The sequence below is a fragment of the Xenopus tropicalis genome, chromosome 6, assembly GCF_000004195.4.
Source record: "Xenopus tropicalis strain Nigerian chromosome 6, UCB_Xtro_10.0, whole genome shotgun sequence".
In the NCBI taxonomy this organism is placed as follows: domain Eukaryota; kingdom Metazoa; phylum Chordata; class Amphibia; order Anura; family Pipidae; genus Xenopus; species Xenopus tropicalis.
In genome coordinates, this window is record NC_030682.2 from 18,930,564 (window position 1) to 18,958,191 (window position 27,628).

Sequence of the window (27,628 nt, forward strand, 5' to 3'; positions counted from 1 at the left end):
TATATAGTTTTGCTCAATATGCTTCTTTTACTTTTTGTTTTAGTATTATTCTAGTCTTCCAATATGCTGAACTGTCCAACAGAGACGGAGAAGACTTTAAGCCAGGATCAAGTGGGTTCAATCTGCTGCTTCAACCACAGAGTTTCAGGATTGGTTGGGAACTGATGGAGATGAGTGGAGCCCAAGATAAAACTGACCTTCCAGTGGACCCAATGTGAATGGCCCCTAACCTAGTGAAAATGAGTCTGTAACTGACATTTCTAGGATATCCATGTTGGAAGGGATGATGAAAGATGAGATGAAAAATTAGTTCCAAAAAGGTAAAGAACAAAACCGTTGTGGACAACAATACGTCAAAAGAAATATCCAACAACAGAAGAGTTTTAGGAGCCCATTCCTCATTTCTGGCTCGGGCTGTGTACGTAATACATTTATGGTACTGTATACACATTGCATGTAACTCTGTGACTATGGCAGAAACCACTTTCAGATCCCACTTTGTATCCATAATACAATGGAGGTCAACTGAAAGGCATAGTTGGTCCATGCAAGGCTACTCCCTTCAGCTCTTAATGCCTGTACGGTGATTGCAGCTCAACTTTTTTACAATTAAAAAAAGAATCAAAACAGCAGCTAAAGAATTCCAGGCTTGCCACGCTCGTTACAATAGCTAAATAACGAATACTCACTAAAGTGGAAAATGATATGTATTCCTTTGAGGCAAGAAATAATAGTTTATTTAACTCGCCTCATATGGAAACATTGCACTGCAATGAAGTGGATAATTAATAATCGGGTAGAAATTGTTACCTCGTTTGCAATTCATAATTAAGTAAGGTTCGTGATACCCAACCCCCAAATTTTAATGAACAGATTTTCCTGTACAGTGTGTATTTATAGTTACAGTCAATGCGCGTTCATTCAATGTCTCAGATATGAAATGCTCAAGCATAGTAAATAGTCATGAAGATTTGCCTAGAAGGCTAATTTACTGGGAGAAAGGAAGGCGACCATGGGCTCCAGGAAGCAAATGAGATTGGAGCAGAGAGCAGCTGTTATCTCTGTTGTGTAAACTCAGCCTTCTCTTTTGCTAAACTATACGGTAAGGTCATTTATGCCGTTTATCCCCTTGGTGCAACCTGGTCTGTGGCCTTACATGACCATTATTATTCCAATAGCATGATTGCTATGTATGTATATTGTTATTTATATAGCACTACTTATGTAGCACTATACAGCAGAACAATAAATGAATAAACAACCAAGTGGTTGCTCTGTGAGGAGTGGAGGAGTCGGCCAGAAACATATGAAGACACAAGAGAAGAGATGTAGTTAAGAAGCAGAGGGTCGGAGGATTTTGAAGGCTAAGAGAAGGAGTTTGTAAGTTATTCTTGTTTTAAAGGAGAAGGAAAGGCAAAGTCACTTGGGGGTGCCAAAATGTTAGGCACCCCAGAGTGACTTTAATCGCTTACCTTGTACCCCGGGCTGGTGCCCCTGTTAGGAGAAAACAGCACCAGCCCGGGGTACCTGCAGCGACATTTTGGCACCCACAAGTGACTTTGACTTTCCTTCTCCTTTAATGGGAAATCATGATAAAGGTCCCCATGCACTTTCAGATCCACTCGTTTGGCGATGTCGCCAAGCGAGTGAATCTTCTCCCAATATCCCCCACCTATGGGTGGGCGATATCAGGCTAATTCGGTTTTCGAATTAAAACGACGGGTATAGGAGAAGTCGGCACCAACAACGGGGCACCGCATCGGCTCGTTGATGCGGTCCCCGATCCGACTACATTTTTTAACCTGCCTGATCGATATCTGCCCGATTTCAGGCCAGATATCGGTCGGGCAGGCCCGTCATTAGTGCCCATACACGGGCCGATTAGCTGCTGAATCGGTCTAAGGGACCAATATCGGCAGCTAGAATCGCCCCGTGTATGGCCACCTTAAGGTCTTTAGCAGTGGAAGGGCCTGAACTCTCCTTGATGAGAGGAGGAGAATTCTGTCCATGTAGGGGGGAGAGATGGGAGTTGTGGTGGCCAGTTAGTGGCAGGTTACAGTAGTCTAGTCAGGATAGAATGAGAGCATGCATGAGCAAAAGTGATTCTGCCAACATTGCGTAAGAACAAATGACATTTTTTGACAGTGGTGTTAATATGGTCAGAGAAGGAGAGAGGTCTCAGATCACCCCCAAACCACATGCTGACAGGGTTAATAAGCGTGCCATCAATAGAGACAGTAACGGGGGAAGTAGGACCAGGCTTAGGTGGAAAGATGATCAGTTCAGGTTTTGTTAGGTTCAGTTTGAGGTGGCGTTGGTTCATCCAGTTGGAGATTGATAAGAGGCAGTAGAGATTTCAATTTCAACTGTTAGGGCTCTGGCACACGGGGAGATTAGTCGCCGGCGACAAATCTCCCTTGTCACGGGCGACTAATCTCCCCGAGTTGCCATGACCCGCGATCCCACCGGCGAACATGTAAGTCGCCGGCGGGATGGCACACGCGGCGGCGCGATTTCCCGAAATCGCTGAAAAAGACTCGCGAGTCTTTTTCGCCGATTTTGGGAAATCAGAAATGCCTTCTGTATCGCCCTCGACAAATCTCCCTTGTCACGGGCGACTAATCTCCCCGAGTTGCCATGACCCGCCATGGCGGGTCATAACAACTCGGGGAGATTAGTCGCCCGCGAACATGGAGTTTTGTCGCGGGCGACTAATTTCCCTGTGTGCCAGAGCCCTTAATGAAGGGTTTAAAAAAAGTATATTTGCGTATCATCAGCATACAGAAGGCATTTAAAGCTGAATGAGCAGATAAGATCTCCCTACCTTCTCTCATGCAGGGGCACAAGCTGTGCAGATACCCCCACTCCCAGTATCCCCCGACACTAACAGCTAAGCACAGCCATACATAGGGTTGCCATATAGGCCTCTTAACAACAGCTGCATATTAACATTATACAAGTCTAATTAGCAAACAGTTCAGATGCATTCCGCTGACTGCTGGTGCATGCAATATGCATCTAAATTAATTGCTAATTAGACTTGTAGGCAAACGGATTTAATATTAGAATGAAGCGGCAACCCAATTGCCACACACAATCATAGTTTTATATATATATATAAATTTAGTCTTTTAATCTAATGATGGCCGTACATGAGGACATAGACAAAGGCTGACCAATTTGGCAACGTATTGGTCCTTTTGAAGGGCTCTCCCAATCGCCTGTCCGTTGGGACTACTTATAAGTACTCTTTTTATTTCTCACTAAAAACAATTTATATGTATTGCAACCATTTCTCTGAGCATTGGAAACACTAAAATTAGTCATTTTGACTATGTATTATAATTTTTAAGGGCCTTTAATGTGCAAATTGAGTTTTATTGGTGAAAATAAGAAAAGCAACTGTTTAATTCCCTTACCACCAGGCATTACTGTCCCGACATCTTGAACTGTCAGTACAGAGAGCTTTTCTTCTGAGTCCACTCTAATGACGCCATAGGTGAGGCCTTGCATTGATAAAACCCCCCTCCCTGGAGGCTGGTTGCTGTCATCAGTTGGCCTATAACAAAAGTCAACAAATGACTAATACAGTAAATTAATATTCATCACTAAGACAAAACAGGATAACATTAGCAAGATCATACCCACTAGAAGGATGGTGAAGAAAAAAAGAAATCCCTACAGACCCATGTAATAACTTGCCTTACACATATTTAGGTTTTATAGGGCATTTATGTACCGCTGCTCAACGAAGGGAACATTCTCTGTAAAGTTCTTAGTAGACTTTGCTTTATGATCAGCCTACTTACACTCTAGATCATGGGTTCCCCAATTGTATGTCTGGATTCCCTGGGGATTTAAAGCAGTGGCCAGAATACCAGCCAGGGTGCAGGTGGAGACACTGCCTATATAGTTACATAGTTACATAGGGTTGAAAAAAGACCAGAGTCCATCAAGTTCAACCCTTCCAAGTAAACCCAGCACCCACAACCTATACTTACCAATTTATACACTCACATACATAAACTATATATACAAACATTAACACTAACTGTAGATATTAGTATAACAGCAAGAACAATGTTCTTCTAGATACTACTAGAACCTAAGCATGAAGGTCAAACAGAGTGGGATTTGGGACAAACAATTATTTGCTGATCTGTATATGTAGAACAGTGTCTGAATGACTGGTCATTATATGGAAAGTTGGTGCTGGCAAGGTTAGACCTCCAAGGGGGGCTTGAAAGTCCACCAACCACTGCTCTAGACTAATATAAGATATCAGTTGGCAACACTGCCTGCACTTTTGTCCACTAGTGGAAAATGCCTTCCTCTCAGACCTCTGCACTAGTATAACCCTGGAGTCTATGATGGGAGCTGTTTGGGAACCCCACATGCATTTTGAATACTTTGGATCCCTCATTTGCACTAGTGTTTCTTTTATATTGGTAGTTCTCTCTGCATACCCACATAGTCAATGTATATAAACTGCCTTACTTGGGAGCTGAGCTGCACTGAAATGTCACAGTGATTTTCTGGGGTGAGCAGACCTACTCCATTCCCACTTCCCTGTAAACTGCAAATTGGAAGATAATGCAATTCACTGCGGATTATGAAGTACAATGACACGCAGAGAATATCTAGTTACTTAAATAGCCCAGGAAAATGCAGCTGGAACAGAAAGAAAAACCACTCAGCATCTTTCCAGTTCCCTGGAGGTTCCGCTGTGTAATTTTTAGCCAGCATGCCTAGCATTTCCATTCGGGGCTAATTATTTGCATTCTTCTAACGGGTCATATGACACAGGCTGAATTGGAAAGTGATTCCGTCTCTTGCAAAGCGGTTCTTTACCAAAAACAATCTGCAGCCATAAATCTCAATTAAAGGTTAAAGCGAGAGCCGGCTCTATACTGACAGCTGGTGAACTTTTCCAATGAAAGGCTTTGGGGTGCAAGGAATTAACAGAAGGAAACATTAAGTAGAAACGTGATAAACACAAGTGGTATCTGTAACAGGCACCAACGCAGTTACACACACATACACACAGGATGACAGTTACACACACATACACACAGGATGACAGTTACACACACAAAGGGTAATATAATTCATATAGGTAATGTGGCTTCATGTTCATGAGATTTACACACATGAAGGTTATACACACACACAAAAATACACAGACTATCATTACAAAGGATGTACAAAAACTAGCATGATGAGGGTTACACAGGGATGCACATATACACATAGGTCACACAGGTTAAAGGAAAACTATACCCCCAAACAATGGAGGTCTCTATAAAGATATATTGCATAAACAGCTCATACGTAAAACCCGGCTTCATCTAAATAAACCATTTTCATTAAAATATACTTTTTTAGTAGTATGTGCCATTGGGTAATCCTAAATAGGAAACTGCCATTTTAAGTACTAAGGGCCGCCCCCTGGGATCATAGGATTCACAGTGCACACAAACAAGCCAAGGCACATATACATGCTAGGCCCCATCAGCCAATGAATGGACAGAATTCTGCCTTTTGCTCCCACACTACTTCCTGTTACAGTCAGAGCTGCATTATTTCCTGTCAGCTGATCTCTGAGGGAGCACACAGCCCATCACTAAATGGCGGCTCAAGGGAAAGGATGTAAAAGGGCAATATTTACTGATATATATATATATTCCAGTTTGGCTTGGTTACGTATTCATTTTGGGGGTACAGTTGATGGACAAATTTCTGCCTTTTGCTCCCACACTACTTCCTGTTACAGAAAGAGCTAAATTATTTCCTGTCAGGTGATCTCTGAGACTGAGGCACACAGGCTGGCATGATGAAGGTTATACACACACATGATGAAGGGTTTGCACACACAGACAGGCAAAATGAAGGATTAATTGTTGCCAATGTCTCCTGCAGAGGAAGTTGACCAATGGGCCCAACACAACCTGAGAGGCCCACCACAGGGAGCTGCTGCCTAAGCCTTCATATGTTAAAACATACTATTTTCATGTAAGGACATAATTGGGGTGGGATAAGCAGCTGGTGATAGTATTTAACCAGGTACAATTGGCTGCTATCCTCACCATGTGATGTTGAGCATCATTATTCACAGTATAGATTAAGATGGCATATTAATGTCTCTTACTGACCCGCAGAACAATCACAAGGAGACCACTTCCCTGCCTAATGTACAATTCTAGATTTCTAGATGTATTTTAACAGCAGCAGATGGAGGCAGAGACACATTAGGAAATGATGTATCGCCTAACGCTAACCAGTTAATGCCATTTGAGTGGGGAGTGTGCTTGAACGCACAGCATGAAACCCTTTTCATTTTCTTTCTGGAAATAAAACAACAGATAGAGAATGGAGTACTCCGACCCAGCATTATATTCCCAGAGTGGGGAAACTAAATAGGTAACAACACAAAAAGAGCAGGGCTGGAAACACAGCACGGGAAGAGTCAGGAGAGGCCTTAATTGCCCAGTAAGTGGAGAATCTGCAGGTTGCCAATGACACTGAAAAATGCATCACATTTTCTCCTTAATTGTCAATTTATGCAACTAACCATAAAAAAGAAAACCACCCAGGGCCATTAATTCCACATGGCGATTAGGCAATAGCAAAAAAATATTCTGATGAGCTGTATTATTTAGAACCCATGCGAGGCGCCTACACTTGACACCGTCTCATTAAGTGCATATTATACAGTACCTCCTTATGGCGACAGTAAGAGCCTCTGGTGAACTGGCACAGGGACAAATGACTTCTTGCCGCAGACCTTTACTTTGGAAGACATTGAGAAAAGCATCACAAGAAGAAATGGACCCTGGAGACAAAGCACAATTGGAGGAAGCTATGAGAGCCATCAAAGCATCGTGGCGTTTGAACACAATGATAAAGGACTCTTTGAAGAACAGCAACAACTTTCCGAGTGGTTCTTCTCTTGACTTCTCCCCGGGCGCCACACTGGATTAAAGAATAAACTAGAAGCGCATTCATCTCCTCTCAGCATTTACAAGCCAGTAAAATAAAGAGACGGGGGAGAACTGTAAGCAAGGGTTGGTGTATACCACCTGTCTTGTATTTCATTTGAATCAATTCAGTTAAATCAATGCTACTGTTCCACATGTACCTTGGTTTTTGTACAATGCTTTTTGGACATTTTTGATAAAATTACATATAAGGATTTAATGTAGTTAACCCACACATTGAGGGGGTGATTCATCAACAGTCAAGTTTGACCAATGGTTGCAGGATTGCAGATCGTAATTGGAACATGTATGGCCACATTAAAAAAGCAAAATAGCCAAAACAAATTGTTTGTTTACATGGGATGCTAGTTAATGGTCCAGAAGCCCACACTGGGGAGCACACCATCAACATGTAACGATACCTAGGTGCCAGAGCTTGTGGTAAAATATTAACAAGAGCAGAGAATGACGGCACTTATAGGGCTCCCACAATAAAGGCAAAAATGGAAAAAGCTTCTCAGTTGCACATGGTGAGATTTATTGATTCCAACGTTTCAGTCCTGTACTGGGACTTTCATCAGGGATTCCCTGACTCAATCAATGAATCAATATCTCACCATTTGCATCTGCAAAGCTTTTTCCATTTTTGCCTTTATTGTGAGAACCCTATGAGTGCCGTCATTCTCTTCTCTTCTTATATATATATATATAATTTATTTTTTTGTATTATTATTATTAATTTTTTCAGTGGCACTCTTCGTCATTTTATCACTGTTGGAATCACCACAATCCAATCTACTCCTCCTCTTTCTATTTTTTCATACAGTTTTTGATTTGAATTAGCAAATGCCACCACTAGAATCAGTGTCCCAATAGAAATCTGTAAATGTGCCAATTTAAAGCCTTATTTTCTCTACAATCTTGACATGTCTGAAATAAACAAAAAAAACCAATAATATTTTCTGTTTTGCTGCACTGCTCCAATGTCATGTTGCGTATAATGGGTATATATAGTAAGCAGTACTGGGGAGAAATATATCTGTGCCCCTCTGGGCTTCTCAGGAGGTTGTATCTGCTATAAAAATAGTAAGTGACAACACCGAGTGAGATTCTATTTCTCCATTGTGCAGAAAGGAAGACCATGCAATCAAGCTAATGTCACGGGGCCAAAATCACTCCAAAGCCGAGTCGCTGCCCCATGCCGAGAGACCGCTCGAGATCCCAGCATGCTCTCATTCCTTGTGACACCAACCAATTATAGGGAATATCCAGCCAAGCAGTCTACCTATGGAGATCCACCGCTCAATGCCTGCCCCTTACCCCTTCTCTCTTGGAATTCATTGTGGTTAAATATTGCCTGTGCATCATACCCTATAATATTTCCTAACTTCTATCCACATATTATCTTTGTAAATGGGTTCAATATTTAATTTAAAAAATTTAGAATACACTCAGGCTCTACCCCTGCCTCTCATCCTTCATACACCCTCGAACAACTGTAAGACCTTGTTTTTGAAATCATTATTGGAATATAGATATCAAATTAAAGGGTGGTGGTCTTCCTTTTTTACAGTTTATGAATTATTTGCCTTTCCAGCTTTTAAATAGTGGTCATTGACCCATGCAACCAAAATCTAACGCTCTGAGGGGCTACAATGTTATTGTTATTACTACTTTTCTTCTTCTTTTTTCTATTCATATTCCTGTCTCTCATTCAAACCACTCCTTGGTTGCCAAGGTAATTTGGACACTAGCAACCAGATAGCTGCTGAAACTCCAAAACGGAGAGTTTCCAAACAAATGGTTAAGTAATTAAACAACACAAAAATAGAAAATGACCAATTTCAAATTGTCTCAGAATATTATTCTCTACATCATACTAAAAGTTAACTTTGTAGTGACATTTAGTGGCATTTACTTACAGGGATTTGCACCATCGGCCACAATCAGCATGCGTAGTGAGGAGAGGTTGATATCTCTTTGATCCCGGTGTGCCACCAACGCCCAGTGCATGTCCCTTGATTTTACACAAGCAACTTTAGCTAAGGAGAGACAATATTATTATTAGTAAGAGAGAAAATATGGACACGTAAAATAAGGGTTCGGATTCGGTTCGGCCGCGCTTGGATTCTGTTGGATTTGAATCCTGCCAAAAAGGCCTAATCTTGGATTGAATCCCAAACTGAATCTGGATTCGGCGCATCTCTAAACCTAATGAGTTAGGTTAAGACTAAATAAAGGACAAATAAAGGTCAAATTTACTGTGAGTGCCAGTGAGGGTGTGATTGCAGATAGATATTGTATTTATGTATACAACAGAATAATACATTAATAGAACAAATAGGGGGTCATTTCAATAATAGATACAAATAACAGTAAATTACATTTGCATTAAAGATCACCCAGAGCTAAGTGTCCAAGAGACAAGAGAATGGAGGTCCCTTCCCTGTAGAGCTTACAGTCTAAATGGGAGGGTAACTTACAGACACAAATAGGAGGATATTATGTGCTGCAGGCAACAGTGGGTGACACTGAGAGGTAAGTGCCAGTTCCCAGTAGCAGTGTAATGCGGGTGCTCCAAAAACTAAGATCAAATCAACCTAAGCTGGTGCGTTTTTTTTTTTAAAAAAGGAGCCCCAGCCTCACATAAATCTCATGTCAGGTATCTGAGTTCCCATCCCAATGGCAACCACCTAGAGAACTTGACTTACCTTGTCCTTTAATTAATATAATTAGTGTAATTGAACCCTATTACATAAATCTTGGGGTGATTTATTTCAAAACATTCGGACTTACACTACTAATAAGTCTGACCTACATGGTGCCGTCTGTGCTTATGGGACCCCCAGCAACACCTGGGTCTGCTGTCTCTATAATTATGCCCCTGATCAAGTATTCTGGCCTATTTGGCTAAATCCAAGAGATTTGCATCCACACTACATTTACTTATCATGGTCAACTCTCAGGCTTCACCCATCTGACTTATCACTGCCCAAATTACAATGAGCTTTACATATGCCTACAATCATGATTGCTTTATACATGTTTCCCATAAAAAAATCATGTTTGAGGAGCAAAGAGTCCACTTGGGCCTCACCAGAACTACAGCAGAGCCTTACAAGCAGTTCTCCCCAGTTCCATTCATGCTATAAGAACCTTATATTAGATTAGCTTTCCATGAAGAGTCTACAAGCCAACCTTGGTATCTTCAAGAGCTAAATTTCAGTTTTCCACAAAAAATTGAAATTTTTTCTAACGTCAAGCGCATAGTTACTCTCTCCTGGCCTCACAGTGTGAGAACCCTGCCCTAGAACAAGATGTTACCGGCACAAGTGGTTCTATTAACTTACCTTTGTACTGGCAGACCTTCTGTATCCACGACAGAGGATTGACTTTCATAAGGGAATACGGGATGCTAATAACATGCATCATGTTCATGACACTCTAAAATAAAAATACAGCAACAGAAACATCATTTCCAGAGCAATTTATGAGCACACATTGGAATTGTACGTCCCATTATGCCTTCCCCGCCACATGCTTGGATGCTCTCCAGGTTAATGTCCATCATAATTTAGGGGCATATTACAGCCGCACTCGGAGCTCCGTGATTTATTTTGCGCATTTCTAGGATATAAGACACTGCGTAATATCGTCACCAGGCATGGCGCGCCTTCGTAGGGGACATTTATTTTCCGCTGAAATGTTTTTATATTGTTTTCTAGTATTCATAGAGAGAAATTGAAATTTACATAGCGGAATAAATTCCGCCGCAGATTAAAGACTCAGGCAATAAAAACTCCGGCTATTGCTCTGTAGGTGCCAATTTACTGCTCACTTCTGGGAAGTGTAAAATCCAAAGGCCACTTGTAAAAGTAGCGCTGATGTTTATTGGGTTTAACATCAGTAATTCCCTTCGGATCCCTCTGCACGCAGGCTGGCGGTGACGGCCCTGGCTGGGACACATAGTTACATAGTTACATAGGGTTGAAAAAAGACCATTGTCCATCAAGTTCAACCCATCCGAGTAAACCCAGCACACAACCTATACTAACCAATCTATACACTCACATACATAAACTATATATATACAACCAGTAATACTAACTGTAGATATTAGTATCACAATAGCCTTGGATATTCTGCTTGTTCAAAAACTCATCCAGGCCCCTCTTAAAGGCATTAACAGAGTCTGCCATTACCACATCACTAGGAAGGGCATTCCACAGCCTCACTGCCCTCACCGTGAAAAACCACCTACGCTGCTTCAAATGGAAGCTCTGTTCCTCTAATCTATAGGGGTGACCTCTGGTGCGCTGATTGTTTTTATGGGAAAAAAGAACATCCCCCAACTGCCTATAATCCCCTCTAATGTACTTGTACAGAGTAATCATGTCCCCTCGCAAGCGCCTCTTTTCCAGAGAAAACAACCCCAACCTCGACAGCCTAACCTCATAGCTTAAATCTTCCATCCCCTTTACCAGTTTAGTTGCACGTCTCTGCACTCTCTCCAGCTCATTAATATCCTTCTTAAGGACTGGAGCCCAAAACTGCACTGCATACTCAAGGTGAGGCCTTACCAGGGACCTATAAAGCGGCAAAAATATGTTTTCATCCCTTGAGTCAATGCCCTTTTTTATACAAGACAGCACTTTATTTGCTGTAGTAGCCACAGAATGACACTGCCTGGAATTAGACAACTTGTGATCTACAAAAACCCCTAGATCCTTCTCCATTAAGGATGCCCCCAACACACTACCATACTACACATAATAGACTGCCGATGATTTTAACTGGTTTTAAAGTGCTGGGCAGTGGCTGAAGTCATTCTGCAGAACTAAACACACATGGGAATGGGGATGCTAAGATGAAGTCATTGTGACAGCACGATTGCCTGGACGCATCATTTATCATCATATTATATCCAGCCGCCTTCCAGCGTGGTCAACAACCATTAAGAGGTGGCGGGCTATAAGTGATATAGGGGATATAGATCAGTGCTGTCCAACTTATTACATGTAGTCAATTACTTCTCATATAATGTGTTCAAAGGCCAGACTACATTAAGATAATTATGTCATACAGTAAAGTCCATGGAGCCTTTAAAGGGGACTCTGGCTTCCAAACACAGAAGCCCCTAATATACCTATCACTGTAATCTGTTTCTTGAATAAATACCATTTTTATATGCTGAAATCCAGCTGCAAAACTGTTTTCACTTTTTTCATCATTTGTAATCCTGGCAGAGGAGGAGGGACTAAAACATTGATGTTACAAATTGTAACAACTTCTCCACAGCTTACAGACCATGCAGGAACTACATAACCCACAATGCATTGCACTGTGATGTTCCTTTCCTTATTGGCATCACGTGTGCAGGGAATTGTGGGATTGGGAGGATGCAGGCTGAGGACAATCAATTACTGTTACATTTTATTTGAGTCACAAAGTAGTCAGCGAGATCAGCAGGGGAACGGGGGGCTTAGGGAACTGTTCCAAACCATATCATTACATATATTTTTTAATTGATGTATATTGCAAAATTATGTTTACTTTTCAAAAAGCTCAAGTTGTGTTTGGATGGAGTTCCCCTTTAAGAAAACTGGGGGCCATAAAAAGCATTTGGATAGCCATATCCAGCCCATGGCCCTCCAGTTAGACAGCCAAGATCTACAGTCTATGACATGTTCATCTCCCCACACAGACTGTACAGCTATTGGTGGTGTACGTTTAATCAGAGCGTCCAGGACACACTGAGTATACCACACAAGAACATTTATTTTAGGGTAAATTGTTAATAGAAATACAAGCCGACTCTACCAGTCAATCAGAAAAGGGCATACCGTAAGAATTCCGTGCCACAGCCCCACATCTTTCTTGAAATCCAAGACATTCACGATGGTTTCCGCTATCAAGGAAAATATAGAGTTGTCCGTCAGAGACTAGTGTACACATTGCAAGTACCATTGCACAACTACATAATGATTCCAGGGTTATGTGGCAAAAGGGTACAAATCTGCCCCACTGCAGTACTCCCCAGACACGGGATCAGGTAGGTAGCAGAGTTTACCTTCTGTGTATCCACAGGCTTGTGTTAGAGCCTGACAGTGGGTGAGAAGTGCAATTCTTGTCACAGTTACTCCCAGCACGCTTCCATCTTTGCAGGTTTTGTACTGTCAGAAACAGAATGTGCGACTATCAGCGTGTGAAACAACAAAGCGACACATGGGGAAATGACAAACAGACACTTTTCTAGAGGGCACGAAGCAAGGGCACACTGCGATGTAATCATACAATGTGCCCTTTGCCCCGCAAGGAAACTGATGGAGCTTGCTTCACGGCTCACTGATCTGCATCTGTCTACAGAAGATCCACTTCTTTTCTCTTTTGAAATAAAATGCGCTATTTTATCTGCTGTAAAGGCTTTATTCGTTATTGTTTGAGCAATAATGGGGTGTAGCCGGCTCCTGTTTGGTGGTCATACATCCCTACTGGAAGCCAAGGAAGTGGCAGAGAAGAACCAGATATCATGGCCGATGGTGCTGGGAGATTTAGGTAGAATGGTGGCACAGCTAAAGGGGGCCATACATGTAGCGATTCCAATCTTTCCTGCGACCATCGGTCCCAGGAAAGATTGTTTGTTTTCCCCCATCGACATTCAGGGCTGAATTGTCAGATATGGGGGTAGAAACAACAGGAATTCTTCCTCCACCTGCCGATTCAGCCCTCAATGTACTGTAGATTTTTCTCGGGCGCGGTTGCATGGTGCCCAATAAAAATCTTTTAACACGGATGATCGACGAATCAGCCGATATCGGTCATCTCGTCAATCCACCATACACGCATCAAATATCGTACATCATTGGTGCGTGTATGGCCAGTTTAAGATTTAGAACCAGTAGGAACTAAAGATTAGAAAGCTTATGATTAACATGGCAGGCCTGCTACTGTAGAGCATTCCATTTTTATACCAAGCCGTCAGTTTTAAAGAGAGAAATTTTGTTGAATATTGTTATTCCCAATAAAATTCATATTATGGCATCATATATTAGCAAAGCTAATTAGCACTAAAGGGGCTGTTTCTTCATCCCAGAATAAGGAACATGCCAATAAATTCTATTTTTAATTCGGCTTCCAAGAAGATTACATGCCCAGAAGGAACCAAAGCCGCCTCAGTAAAGCTGAATGGGATTGTTTTAATTCCCTGCTTTTATTGTGTTTTTAAGTAGGCTATAAAGCCAAATGTCTACTGGTAATGTAGCCCTACAGCAATCCCTACATATATTGTAAGGATATTGGAAGCCACCAAGAAGTTTGGTGACCACGAGGCACAAAGTAGCAGGCAGAATTATGGGGGTGACAGAATAGTGAGGAGCAGCCGTGCCCTGTTACTGTAAATTATACGTCTACAGGTATGGGACCCGTTATCCAGAATGCTCGGGACCTAGAGTTTTCCGAAAAAGGGGTCTTTCCGTCATTTGGATCCCCTAACTTAAGTCTGCTCATAAAATTATTTAAACAGTAATTGAACCCAATAGTATTGTTCTGGTTCTGGCTCCAATAAGGATTAATTATATCTTAGTTGGGATCAAGTACAGGTACTGTTTTATTATTACAGAGAAAAGGGAATCATTTAACCATTAAATAAACCCAATAGGACTGTTCTGCCCCCAATAAGGGGTAATTCTATCTTAGTTGGGATCAAGTACAGGTACTGTTTTATTATTACAGAGAAAAGGGAATCATTTAACCATTAAATAAACCCAATAGGGCTGTTCTGCCCCCAATAAGGGGTAATTATATCTTAGTTGGGATCAAGTACAGGTACTGTTTTATTATTACAGAGAAAAGGGAATCATTTAACCATTAAATAAACCCAATAGGGCTGTTCTGCCCCAATAAGGGGTAATTATATCTTAGTTGGGATCAAGTACAGGTACTGTTTTATTATTACAGAGAAAAGGGAATCATTTAACCATTAAATAAACCCAATAGGGCTGTTCTGCCCCCAATAAGGGGTAATTATATCTTAGTTGGGATCAAGTACAGGTACTGTTTTATTATTACAGAGAAAAGGGGAATCATTTAACCATTAAATAAACCCAATAGGGCTGTTCTGCCCCAATAAGGGGTAATTATATCTTAGTTGGGATAAAACACAGGTACTGTTTTATTATTACAGAGAAAAAGTAAATAGTTGTTAAAAATGTGAAATATTTGATTAAAATGAAGTCTATGGGAGCTGGCCTTTCCGTATTTCAGAACTTTCTGGATAATGGGTTTCCGGATAAGGGGTCCAATACCGGTATTAGATGTCAATGAGGAGTTTGGTGACCCCCAGGCACAAGGTGGCATTCTAATTCCATCACGGGGCTCTAAGGTGACATTTGAACTGAATGCTCATTTACAGAAAGTGGTTCATCATCACTGAGCAGTTTCGGCCAAAACAGAGTATGAAAAATGTTTCGAGCTAGCCTGCAGCCTCAGGCGTTCCTACAGATCCCATGATCATGAGGTCAACTCTACATATCAGGGACACTTGGCCTGCAGCCGTCTTTCTACGCAGGGACCAACACTGCCAACAAGAAGCACGCACAAGCAGTTTGCCTATGTATGAGCATTTCTAGAAATAAACAGGATTCTTACATGCTTTTTTGCCTTTCAGCCTGACGTTTTTTTTTGTATATCCCACATTACAGTAACGAACTGCACACATCAGGGCTCATTTGTCATGAAGACAAATCCACCCACACGCATACAGTAGGTGACTCCATACAATGAATCATGCCATCCGCATCAGGAGGACGCAGGCTATATTTGGAGTCCTTGGCAAACACGTTTTTGGTGACATGAAGCAAAAAAATATAGGTGTCCGTATTTGTACAGATCTATAGTTATTTTCCTTCTCATCTTGGGGGATCTGGAAGTTCTGTGTAAGCGCAGTATCAAGGTGGCATCTAGGCTCAAAGCAAGAGGGTAAATCTGCCTTAGTAAAACAATAGATATATTTGTCTACTCCTTTGCCTGGGAGAACACTGGGAGTGTCGACCTACCTCTATATAGGCAGTGTCATTGTTTGCATCCTTGATATGTGGAAACCAGTCACGTGGTGGTTTGGACAAGTGTTTAGATTCTGTGACAAACCAGAGCAGTTTTGGCCAACCTAATTGGAAGAAACAAGTCATTAAACTTTGTGTTTAAGAAATGTATCCTTTCAATTCTACCTTTGTTTCATTTGGTCAAGGTTTAATCAAGGAGGATATTACAATATTTTCCAACAAAACACTATTTTATATCAAGGTTGTAAGGGCTTTAAGAGACCAGGTCTAATAACTTCCACTGTGTTAATAAAAGACATAAAAGCAGCACTGTATGGCCCAGCATGGCCCATTGAAGGAGGAGGAAGTGGGGGGAGCCCCAGCTCCGCTGGACTTCCTGTCAGATCCAATTATCTGGGTCAGTGAAACAGTAGATTCTAGGCTTCTTTCTCCATATATGGCCACATCACAATATATCCATCTGCTCAAACCATGGGCCGATCAGTTGGATAGCTTTGAAGGTAGGCTCATATATAGCCACATAAAGTCTTGTAATCCGACATCAAGGATACGAAATGTGACTATAATTATTGTGATTCCCTATTACTAATGGTGTATTACATTAAATTCAATTGACAAGACTTCATAGTCATATTCTGGTACAGAAAGTCTTTATTACTTGAGTATAGTGAGGCCAGATTTGGCCAGATCAGACATACCTTTAAACTGTGGGATCTCCCCTGTGGGACTCTTTGGCAGACCTTTATGGCAGGCATCACTCGTCAAGGCCACAGTTACTCCACAACTCCCTAATAAAAAGCCTATCTGCTGGCTTCCTGCATCCTGGGGAAATACATGGAAGAGAAAAACAGTCATTTTACAGGCACTCAGTGTAAGAATAAAGCTCATTATAGAAATAAATAGATGAATATTGCAGATATCCAGGCTAATGCACCTTCATATTTAGCACAAAGAGCATGTTCAGTCCAGCAAATTATGAAGTCCATTAAGTAAGTGAGAACTGTTTAGATGCATTTGTTACAATTTTGAACCAATTTTAGTAATGGAAGAGATCTACATATTTAGGCCTAAAAATCCATTTGGCACTAAGAAGCCACACAAAAGACATTAGGGGTCATTTATGGCCACAGGTGCAGTGAGCAAAGTGCAATTTCAAGTAAATCTTTTTTCCCCAAAAAGTTTTTGCAGGGGCGTATTTATATTAAGGCACCCGAGGGCCAGTGCCTAGGGTGGCACATTTTGGGGGGGGCTATTTTTTTTCCTGGAATTCCAACATCCAGTGGCAGTTGCCCCTAGCGCAGTTGTGGGATGTCGGGTAAGATAAGCACAATTGTATTTGGGGTGTGACTAATGTGTGCACCCTAATCTTTAGGGGCGACTGTGCTGCAGAGACTGATGCAGGGCGCTATGTTTGGAGGTGACACTCAAGCCCAGATGGCAATCTGTGGATTCTGGCAAATGCCAGAGGGGCTGCTGTAAGATACCATAGACAGTTTATTGGGCTGGTGGGGGGCTGTTTGGGCCTCTGTGTATTTAAAATGCCAGTCCTGTGTACTTTTGAATCCCAGTCCAGACCTGGTGACGGTAGATCCTGGGTTCCCCTGCGTCAATAACTGTGCTGTATTGCAACTATTAGCAAGTAAATGCCTTTTGATGCAATTACTATAATGAATGGGATTTTTGGCCCAGCTCACTGTGGGGAAATTAGCAGCTGTAAATGATCCCTTTTGTGAGTGAAACTACAATGTCTCAAGGGTAACTAAGGCTTCCAAGAAATGATGTTTTTCTTTCTTTACTTCCTTACCAAGGCCAGACGACATCTAAAAAGAAATATTTAGAACCCCATGCCGTCATGACTTATTCAGTGGATACAACAGAACGCCCCTACACTAACTACACTCTAACTATGGACGATCTAAATGGAACCCAGATGGCAAGTAAAGCAGCATTGGGAGGGGGAAAATCATAGTATAACATTAACCAAGAGGTTATGGTTCTTTGGAAGCTAACTCATAATAATATGACTAATAATACAAATAAAAATTAGCTATAAATAAAAACATTTATTATTTTTTTTCTATTTAAGACCCTGGGGGGGCACAAGTGAAAGAGCACAAAGTGGAGCAAGAGCACGCTTCCCCATATGTAATAAAAGGCACTAAGCTTGCCCAGGAGCAGTAACCCATAGCAACCAATATGTTTGTTTTTAAAAAGGTAACCAGAAAAGTCTCCCTGCTGGTTGGTTGCTATGGGTTACTGCTCCTGGGCAAACCTTAGTGACTTTTATTACATAACCCGATTAGTGCTCATCTATGGAGCACTAGCGCCCCCTATACACTGTGCTCTGCAAGTTAGGCACAAGTGGGGCATTGTGAATGAGCCCTAATATCTCTTTAACCATACAGTGGCCATTAAGATCAAACAACTTCCATTATAAACAATCTTTTGGCTGCTGCTATTTCCCGCATATTTGCCGGTATACGGTAAGCAAGCCGCATCAACGCATCAACTAAAAAAAAGGAGAAATTAATTTCCCGCTCCCACCGATCCCCAGGAATGCGCGGCTTTTAGTCTAAAAGAAATGGCACGGTGAGAACTCCCAGAGACGAGCACACACAAATCTTATTACATTTTAAATTAATACCATTTCTTATTGCTCAGGGAATTCGGAGCATGCGAATTCTGATTCCCTGTAACATTTTTAATCTGGGATCAATTTTGCAGTTTTCTCTTCTCAGCCATTTAACCGCCTAAGGAATTAAACTGAATCTATCACCGCGCGGAGCATGTTAAGTCTAGACTAGAGAGAATTTGCCTGCACATTAGTCCAAGTCTCCAACTTTATATTAAGTGTCATTTGCTTTATGACTGTCTATAGCGCTAATCTCTAGGCAGTGTGTGACTAACGGATATAATAAAGGGGAAGTAAAGAAAAAGAATTAATGTAAAATTGCATGTGCAGGTATGGAACCTGTTATCCAGAATACTTGGGACCTGGGGTTTTCCAAATAAGGGATCTTTCCGTAATTTGGATCTCCATACCTTAAGTCTGCTAAAAATTATTTAAATACTGAATAAACCCAATAGGATTGTTTTGTCTCCAATAAGGATTAATTATATCTTAGTTGGGATCAAGTACAGGTACTGTTTTATTATTACAGAGAAAAGGGAATCATTTAACCATTAAATAAACCCAATAGGGCTGTTCTGCCCCCAATAAGGGGTAATTATATCTTAGTTGGGATCAAGTACAGGTACTGTTTTATTATTACAGAGAAAAGGGAATCATTTAACCATTAAATAAACCCAATAGGGCTGTTCTGCCCCCAATAAGGGGTAATTATATCTTAGTTGGGATCAAGTACAGGTACTGTTTTGTTATTACAGAGAAAAGGGAATCATTTAACCATTAAATAAACCCAATAGGGCTGTTCTGCCCCCAATAAGGGGTAATTATATCTTAGTTGGGATCAAGTACAGGTACTGTTTTATTATTACAGAGAAAAGGGAATCATTTAACCATTAAATAAACCCAATAGGGCTGTTCTGCCCCCAATAAGGGGTAATTATATCTTAGTTGGGATCAAGTACAGGTACTGTTTTATTATTACAGAGAAAAAGGGAATAATTTTAAAAATGTGAATTATTTGGTTAAAATTGAGTCTATGGGAGATGGCCTTTCCATAATTCAGAACTTTCTGGATATTGGGTTTCCGGATAAGGGGTCCAATACCTGTATCAGTAAATATTTCCCCTTTTGCATCCTTTCCCTTGAGCCGCCATTTAGTGATGGGCTGTGTGCTCCCTCGGAGATCAGCTGACAGGAAGTAATGCAGCTCTAACTGTAACAGGAAGTAGCGTGGGAGCAAATGGCAGAACTCTGTCCATTCATTGGCTGATGGGGCTTAATCTCCCCATGAGCCACTGCCCTTAAAGGAACAGTAACACCAAAAAATAAAAGTGTTTTAAAGTAATTGAAATATAACGTATTGTTGCCCTGCACTGGTAAAACTGGGGTGTCTGCTTCAGGAACACTACTATAGTTTATATAAATAAGCTGCTGTGTAGCCATGGGGGCAGCCATTGAAGCTGGAAAAAAGGAGAAAAGGCACAGGTTACATAGCAGATAACAGATAAGACACCATTGTATTCTACAGGGTTTATCTGTCAGCTGCTATATAACCTGTGCCTTTTCTTCTTTTGAATGGCTGTCCCCATGGCTACACAGCAGGGTTTATATAAACTAGTAGTGTTTCTGAAGCAAACACAAAACTTTTACCAATATATACATTTTTTGGTGTTATTGTTCCTTTAAGAGTTAAAAGAATGTTTCTGCAGAGGGTGACCTTGGGCAGCTAGCCAAGCACTTAGTTATTGGGCAAAAATGTCCATAGTTTGGAGAAAACATCTGGAGAGACATTTTCCTTAAAGAACTGTAACAAGCTACGGTATATATCTATAAAGTATATTCCAAAGCTATGCTGCTTTCATCAGTACAAGCTTCAGAATTAAATGCCCTTTCATATAAAGTCCAATTCCCTCCCCCTTTAACTACAGAAGGGACCATGGAGTGAAAACACAAAATCCACCTGAAACAGAGCAATGTGGAAATAAAAGAGAAGAGAAAAATCAGAAGGAAAGAGTTCCTAGGGCAGCCAGTGCTTTATCTGAACAAGGAGAGAGAAGTGGATTGAGCAGATAACCCAGATATGTCCTGGCGGCCGCTCAAAGGCTGCAGGAACAGTGGCGCGAAGCTCAGATAATGCGCACAACGCAGGGTTCCTTTCTTGCCAACTATTATGTCTCTCTTTAATGAGTGGCACGATGTACGTGGAGCAACTCAACCACTCAGCTGTAGAGAGAGGGAAACAGCATTCCCATAAAACAGACCTTTCCTATGGGCAATTGTGTGCAGAATTATGTAGCCAGGCCATGCGAGCCAAAAGGAAGGCTAGTATGGCTACAAAACCATGAGCAGTGCCATTCCCTCATTGGATGGCTGTATTTTGAGATATAATAGTTCTCACTGGCCTGACTACAGTTTGATATTTTTTTTTATTTCACAGTGTGCCAATGAGTATAGATCAGGGATCCCCAACCTTTCTTACTCGTGAGACACAGTCAAATGTAAAAAGACTTGGAGAGCAACACAAGCACCATAAAAGTTCATGGAGGTGCCAAATAAGGGCTGTGATTGGCTATTAGGCAGCCTCTATGCACACTATCAGCTTTACAGGGGCTTTATTTGGTAGGAAATCTTGTTTTTATTCAACCAAAACTTGCCCCCAAGTCAGGAATTCAAAAATAACTCCCTGGTTTGGGGGCACTGAGAGCAACACCCAAGGGGTTGGGGAGCAACATGTTGCCCCCGAGCCACTGGTTGGGGATCACTGGTATAGATTATACACTCAACTATACAACTGTATAAGAGTGGACGTTAAGGAAGAAGGGACATTAGAGGCCGGAACTAGGGGTAGGTAGAAGAAGCACGTGCCTAGTTCAGGGTTCTGGAGAATCATTGGGCTGGTGACCGCCCTTACCTTGGGCACTCCATCCACTAAGCCCAGCAGTGGGAGCACTGGGGCCAGAGACATATTTATCTTTAGGACCTGTGTCTAGGGCGGCAGCTTAAGAGGGGCAGTGCTCGGGTTTCACCCTAGGCAACGGACCTATATACTTTTATTATGCTACAGTGCAAACTCTTAGGGTTATACCTTTAGTTGCCCTTTAACTATTTTATAAGAAAGGCCCTTTAGCGCTGGGAGATAGATGCAATTGCCTGTGCTCGCTCAAGATTTAACATTGATTTTTCAAGGTACTGAAGCCCTTTTATAATACCAATGTTAAATCTTGAGCGAGCACAGGCAATTGCATCTATCTCCCGGCGCTACCGACAGCAGAAATGACATCATGTGATCTACAGCTCAAGGACGTGCCGCATTCTGCATTCGGCACAGCTTAAAATGATGGCTCCGTATTGGAACAAACAAACCAAGCAGCACAAACAGGCAGCAATTAATAAATAATATGCATAAGCGCGAGCATTATTACCAAGCATGAAAGTTAGCAAGAATTACTGTTTTATTTCTGCATTTGGTACTTAGCTGAGAACATAGCTTGCTTACATACATTTCCTCAACAGTACCTGTACTTGATCCCAACTAAGATATAATTACCCCTTATTGGGGGCAGAACAGTCCTATTGGGTTTATTTAATGGTTAAATGATTCCGTTTTCTCTGTAATAATAAAACAGTACCTGTACTTGATCCCAACTAAGATATAATTACCCCTTATTGGGGGCAGAACAGCCCTATTGGGTTTATTTAATGGTTAAATGATTCCGTTTTCTCTGTAATAATAAAACAGTACCTGTACTTGATCCCAACTAAGATATAATTACCCCTTATTGGGGGCAGAACAACCCTATTGGGTTTATTTAATGGTTAAATGATTCCGTTTTCTCTGTAATAATAAAACAGTACCTGTACTTGATCCCAACTAAGATATAATTACCCCTTATTGGGGGCAGAACAGCCCTATTGGGTTTATTTAATGGTTAAATGATTCCCTTTTCTCTGTAATAATAAAACAGTACCTGTACTTGATCCCAACTAAGATATAATTACCCCTTATTGGGGGCAGAACAGCCCTATTGGGTTTATTTAATGGTTAAATGATTCCCTTTTCTCTGTAATAATAAAACAGTACCTGTACTTGATCCCAACTAAGATATAATTACCCCTTATTGGGGGCAGAACAGCCCTATTGGGTTTATTTAATGGTAAAATGATTCCCTTTTCTCTGTAATAATAAAACAGTACCTGTACTTGATCCCAACTAAGATATAATTACCCCTTATTAGGGGCAGAACAATCCTATTGGGTTTAAATAATGTTTAAATAATTTTTTAATAGACTTAAGGTATGGAGACCCAAATTACGGAAAGGCCCCTTATCCAGAAAATCCCAGGTCCCAGGAATTCTGGATAACATGTCCCATACCTATAGTATTAATTTACCGCCCCCTCAGCAAAACAAAATTTCAGGGGCCTGGTGCACAGCCAACTCTTACATGGTGCCCCACTGCCCACTGCACACCCACCTGTGTCTTCTACTCCCCGTCTGCAGGTAAGTGAGCAGCTAGGGAGCGGGGAGTTCTGTCACTTTTTTTTTAACAATAGAGGATGCAGAGCCTCCAGTCCAGGCCCCCTGTCCCCCCATGACCACAGGGTCTTCCTATATATTTATGCCACTGATACTGTACTTGGCTCTAAGGCTAATGTCACATAAAGCAGATTGTCAGGCTGAGGATAAAAATGTCTGGACCCAGAAGCACTAAATCCACCTGGGTACACACACAGCCGATATCCGCCAACAAATGCTAGACTTGAATATGGCCCATTATTGGAAGTGATGTAATCTGTCCTAAGGATCCAAAGTGGCATCAGTTAGATATTGAAAATAAGCACAACTGCAGCTATTTATGTACCATAGAGGGCAGATTTACACTGACTCTACCCCCCCCCCCCCACAAACTTAATCTCATTATTTATAAGCCAAAGCTAAATCAAATTCCCAAAAACTATTTTAAAAATAATTTTCTTAACTTTTTTTCATATATCTACATATTCCTTATTTCCAGAAAGTGTTGTCCAGCATATAGCAATCAAAACCTATTTTTTTGCTATGGGCCCAACATTTCCAAATCTGCTCCAAATTCTTCTAATGATGTGAATTTGTGATGCTGTGGGAAAGTGTATCGTGCCATGAAATAATGGCAAGGCAAAATCTATACTTGTACCCATAAGCACTTTTTTAAATGAATACTGGCATTTAATGCAGTTAGATCCTGCCAGTACACACAGTTTCAGCTAACTTATGTTCCATGCATGTATGTATGTATTTCTTTATTTATAAAGTGCTACTTATGTACGCAGCGCTGTACCGTAGCATAGATTAATACAAACAGGGGGTTATTAAGATAATAATAGATAAATACAAAGTATTACAATAAATACAAATAAATAAATACAAGATACAGTTGCAATAAGTTAAGAGTCAAAAGACACAAGAGGATGGAGGTCCCTGCCCCGTAGAGCTTACAATCTAGATATGCATAACATACATAACAGGAATATTCTAGAGTAGGAACTTAAACCTGTGTCTGAAAAAGAGTAGAGCCTTACCTTCCTAGTTAGTGGCACTTCAATGGGGACAGGTACAACTTCAGCCAATAAACAACCGTAGAACGCAACCATAAATGCAGCGGGATCATTGTTTGGGAATACGAGGGCAACCTGAAGAAATATATCAATAAAATTCTATTATTGCATACGTCATATCACAAGGTCCATGCACAAAATCCTGGTCACAGGCACAAAATCTCTCAACTCAAAGCTCTCATTTAGAAGGTGTAGGACAATGAAAAGTAAAGGGAACAGACACGCCAAAATGAAAATCTTTTAAGTACAGGAAGTCCAGGCTGGAGACCACCCAAGCTCCAATGACTGTAGTAAAGAAAATGTGTTGCCTATTCATCAATATACAAGCAGTGGGGAGGGTTCTGTGGCTCGGAAATGACTTTTTGGGCTATGAAGATATAGCCTTTGGATAGCGCAGTTCCAAAACAAATGGCACAAGTCGCTCACTGATCATGAGCCGCCATGACTTTTATCCCATAGCCACCAACCTTTACAGCTGTGAAAATGCAATAATTGAAATTCGGAGGCCTTTCTTTCTCATCTCATCTGCATGCACTGTGAAATGTCATGGCCCTATGAAGGCATAATTATGTTTCAAAACCTAGTAATTGCACAGTTCCGTTCGGATTTGGAAAAGGACATACAGTACAGATGGAGGCCATAGAATTCACTGGCGCACTAAACATTGCTTTTGTATCTAAAATCTGGAATCATTTTGCTCTGAGATGGGGTTTTTTTTTGTAATTGATGTTTTTTAATCCCATTGTGGGAGTTACACAGAGCTAAACCCGTAATTTGCCACAAAGTATTTCTAGAGACAGCTCTTTAATTACTATTGTGCCGTCACAACTGCTTTGTATTTTATGCTGCTGGTTATAAAAAAGAAGCATCCATAGATTTTTTTCTACGCTGTAAAATAGTAAAAGCCCTGATTGTTATTTCACTCTAGCACAGAAAGACATAACAGAGATCGTTTGTCCGTATATTGTCATATTTTTGACGGACCAACACGTCACTTGTGTGGCCCAAATTAAAGTTCCTTATTATGCATTTGATAGGGTTCTGACATAAGGATATGTGAAATCATGGGGGACCAAAAGCCATAAGTCTACAAGAAACTTGCACAAAAAGGGTTATATACTACAAGGTGTAAAGTTTGTGGGTTCTAGGCAGCTAACCAGGGTCAGGTAAATGACCTCCAGTAACAATATCACATTGTAATTCCATCACTATCACTATTATCTCATCCATAAGCTTCAACACAGTTGAAGATACATAAGAACCAGTCTGGTGGAACCTTCTGTAGCTAGAGTACATTTAGATGGACCTTTCTATGATCTTCTGATGGCCATAAATTTATTTCCTTACCCTGTCTCCAGGTCGGACCATTGGTTCTTGCTTTGTGCCAAGTTTATGCAGTATATTGTAAGCTACCTTCATGCTCCTGGTCCATAACTTTCCTGGTAAAGAAAATGAGAACATTTCTTATTAGAACTTACAACACACACAAAAAAGTTGTCAGAGTAAATGTGCTGTTTTTCCTCTCTCGGAGGCACGTCTCAGAAACATCATTCACTTGGAATAAATCAAGGCACTACACCCAGATCAGCACAATATCATTTGTAAATAAATAAGGTTGGCATAATAACAACTGCATCTTATTCCTTATTCCACAGTGAAAAATCAAACAGAGAGGTCATTGATCACGGCGAAACGCGCTCAGAAGGCTGGCGCTGGAGAAGGTTATCAGTTATCCGTGCCTGTTCCTCAAAAGAAATTTACTTTTAAACGAACATTGCAAAACTCTTCCTCTGGAGAGGTATCAGCATCTAGAAACCATTCTATAACTGCTGGGCCTGATAGATGTTTCTGAGCTCCTCTGCATGATATAAATATTTTATAAAGTGCAGGGCAGTAAAAAAAAATGAAAGAATAACTTGGAGACTGGAACTGGATGAATTCTTGAGAAGAAAATGAACTTTACTATTGCGGAAGCTTTAACAACTCAAGCAATATAATTGGGTAGAAAGGAAATGATCTCCTAACAGGGGGTGTCTCAGGGATCATAAGGAACGTACTTAGACCTACCAAGAAAGATATAGTTCCACGGAAATCTAGAAATGGGTGTAACAATAGGGTAAGTGGGCATACAGAGCCCTCCGAAGAACCCAACAAATGCCCAGTTTTAATATAAGTCTAAAGCAGAGCATATTCTACAAGGTTTAAGGTTCTAGGGGTTAGAAAAAGGTCTTGCTTTGTGGCCAGTAACATCTTAGCTGGGTCTTTGTATCCAGCTTAATTGTTTACTATCAACTCCCAATATATCTCAATGCCAAGGTACACAAGTACTACACATAGCACAGACAGTGTCGGACTAAGATGGCAGCGGCCCGCCAGAAAACCCTAAACCATGGGCCCACTCTCAGAACTTTAATTCCTCCTCTCCTCCCTCAACCTCTTTATTATTCTAATCTCTTCTCGCTACATACTATACTCTATTCCATATATCAAGAAATAGAGAATGACCATGAAATAGGCAAAATAGATCGAAGCATGAGGGCCCACTGCACCCTGGGCCCACCTGGAGTTTTCCTGGTATCCTGGTGGGCCAGTCCGACACTGAGCACAACTCTGCCTCATCTATGGGCACATATTAAGCCCCAATATTTATAAAAAGGTTATTAAATAGAGGTATGCAGAAGTATACCGATAAGCGGCCAGCACTTCTCTTCTAATTTGACCAAACTTATAGAAACTATAGCCTAGAGCAGGGGTGGCCAATATGTCGATCGCGGTCCACCAGTCGATCCCCAGTGGATTTCTGGCGGACCGCGGTGAAGCCGTCGATGCGGAAGTGCTTAGTATTAGTGCATACCCTCTTTAGAACATTTTTACTGCTATATTGTTTTAAGAAATTCCAAAAACTGATGTAGCAATAGGTTAAAAGGGAAAAAAGAGCCCTCCTAACTAATGTCTAGTGTTATTAAATGAGTGAAAAGCAGATTATATATTAATAGGTTTAAGGTTCTGGAGGTTACAAAAAGACCTTGCTTTGTGGTCCAGTAACTTCTTAGCTTGCCCTTTGTAGCTAACGCTCAAGCTGTATAGATTGGTAGGTGTGGGTTAGGTGTGCTGGGTTTACTTGGATGGGTTGAACTTGATGGACACTGGTCTTTTTTCAACCCTATGTAACTATGTAACTATGTTGACTCTCAGTGTATCCCAATACCAAGTGATTCAGGTTGGCACAGATCAGTAGAAACTGAAGACACAGCTGCCCCAGCTATGGGCACATATTAAGCCCCTAAGAGTAAAAGGGCAGGTAAGTAAATACAAGTATGCAGAAGTCTTCCAATAAGTGGCCAGCACACCTTAGCTTACACATTTAAT

General features: G+C 41.1%; 1 protein-coding gene across 9 annotated transcripts in view; it reads right to left on the minus strand.

The window, feature by feature from the left end:
- Window positions 1–27,628, minus strand: part of dip2c (disco interacting protein 2 homolog C) — a 248,391-nt gene that overhangs the window by 47,056 nt on the left and 173,707 nt on the right. For all 9 annotated transcript variants that reach the window (XM_012964918.3, XM_031903460.1, XM_031903459.1 and 6 more), the window contains 10 exon segments: window positions 25,607–25,698; window positions 24,224–24,334; window positions 16,735–16,858; window positions 16,031–16,140; window positions 13,048–13,150; window positions 12,821–12,885; window positions 10,328–10,421; window positions 8,900–9,019; window positions 6,718–6,832; window positions 3,420–3,559 (listed from right to left, as the gene is read on the minus strand). In XM_012964918.3, coding sequence (XP_012820372.1) covers window positions 3,420–3,559; window positions 6,718–6,832; window positions 8,900–9,019; window positions 10,328–10,421; window positions 12,821–12,885; window positions 13,048–13,150; window positions 16,031–16,140; window positions 16,735–16,858; window positions 24,224–24,334; window positions 25,607–25,698 — 1,074 coding nt within the window.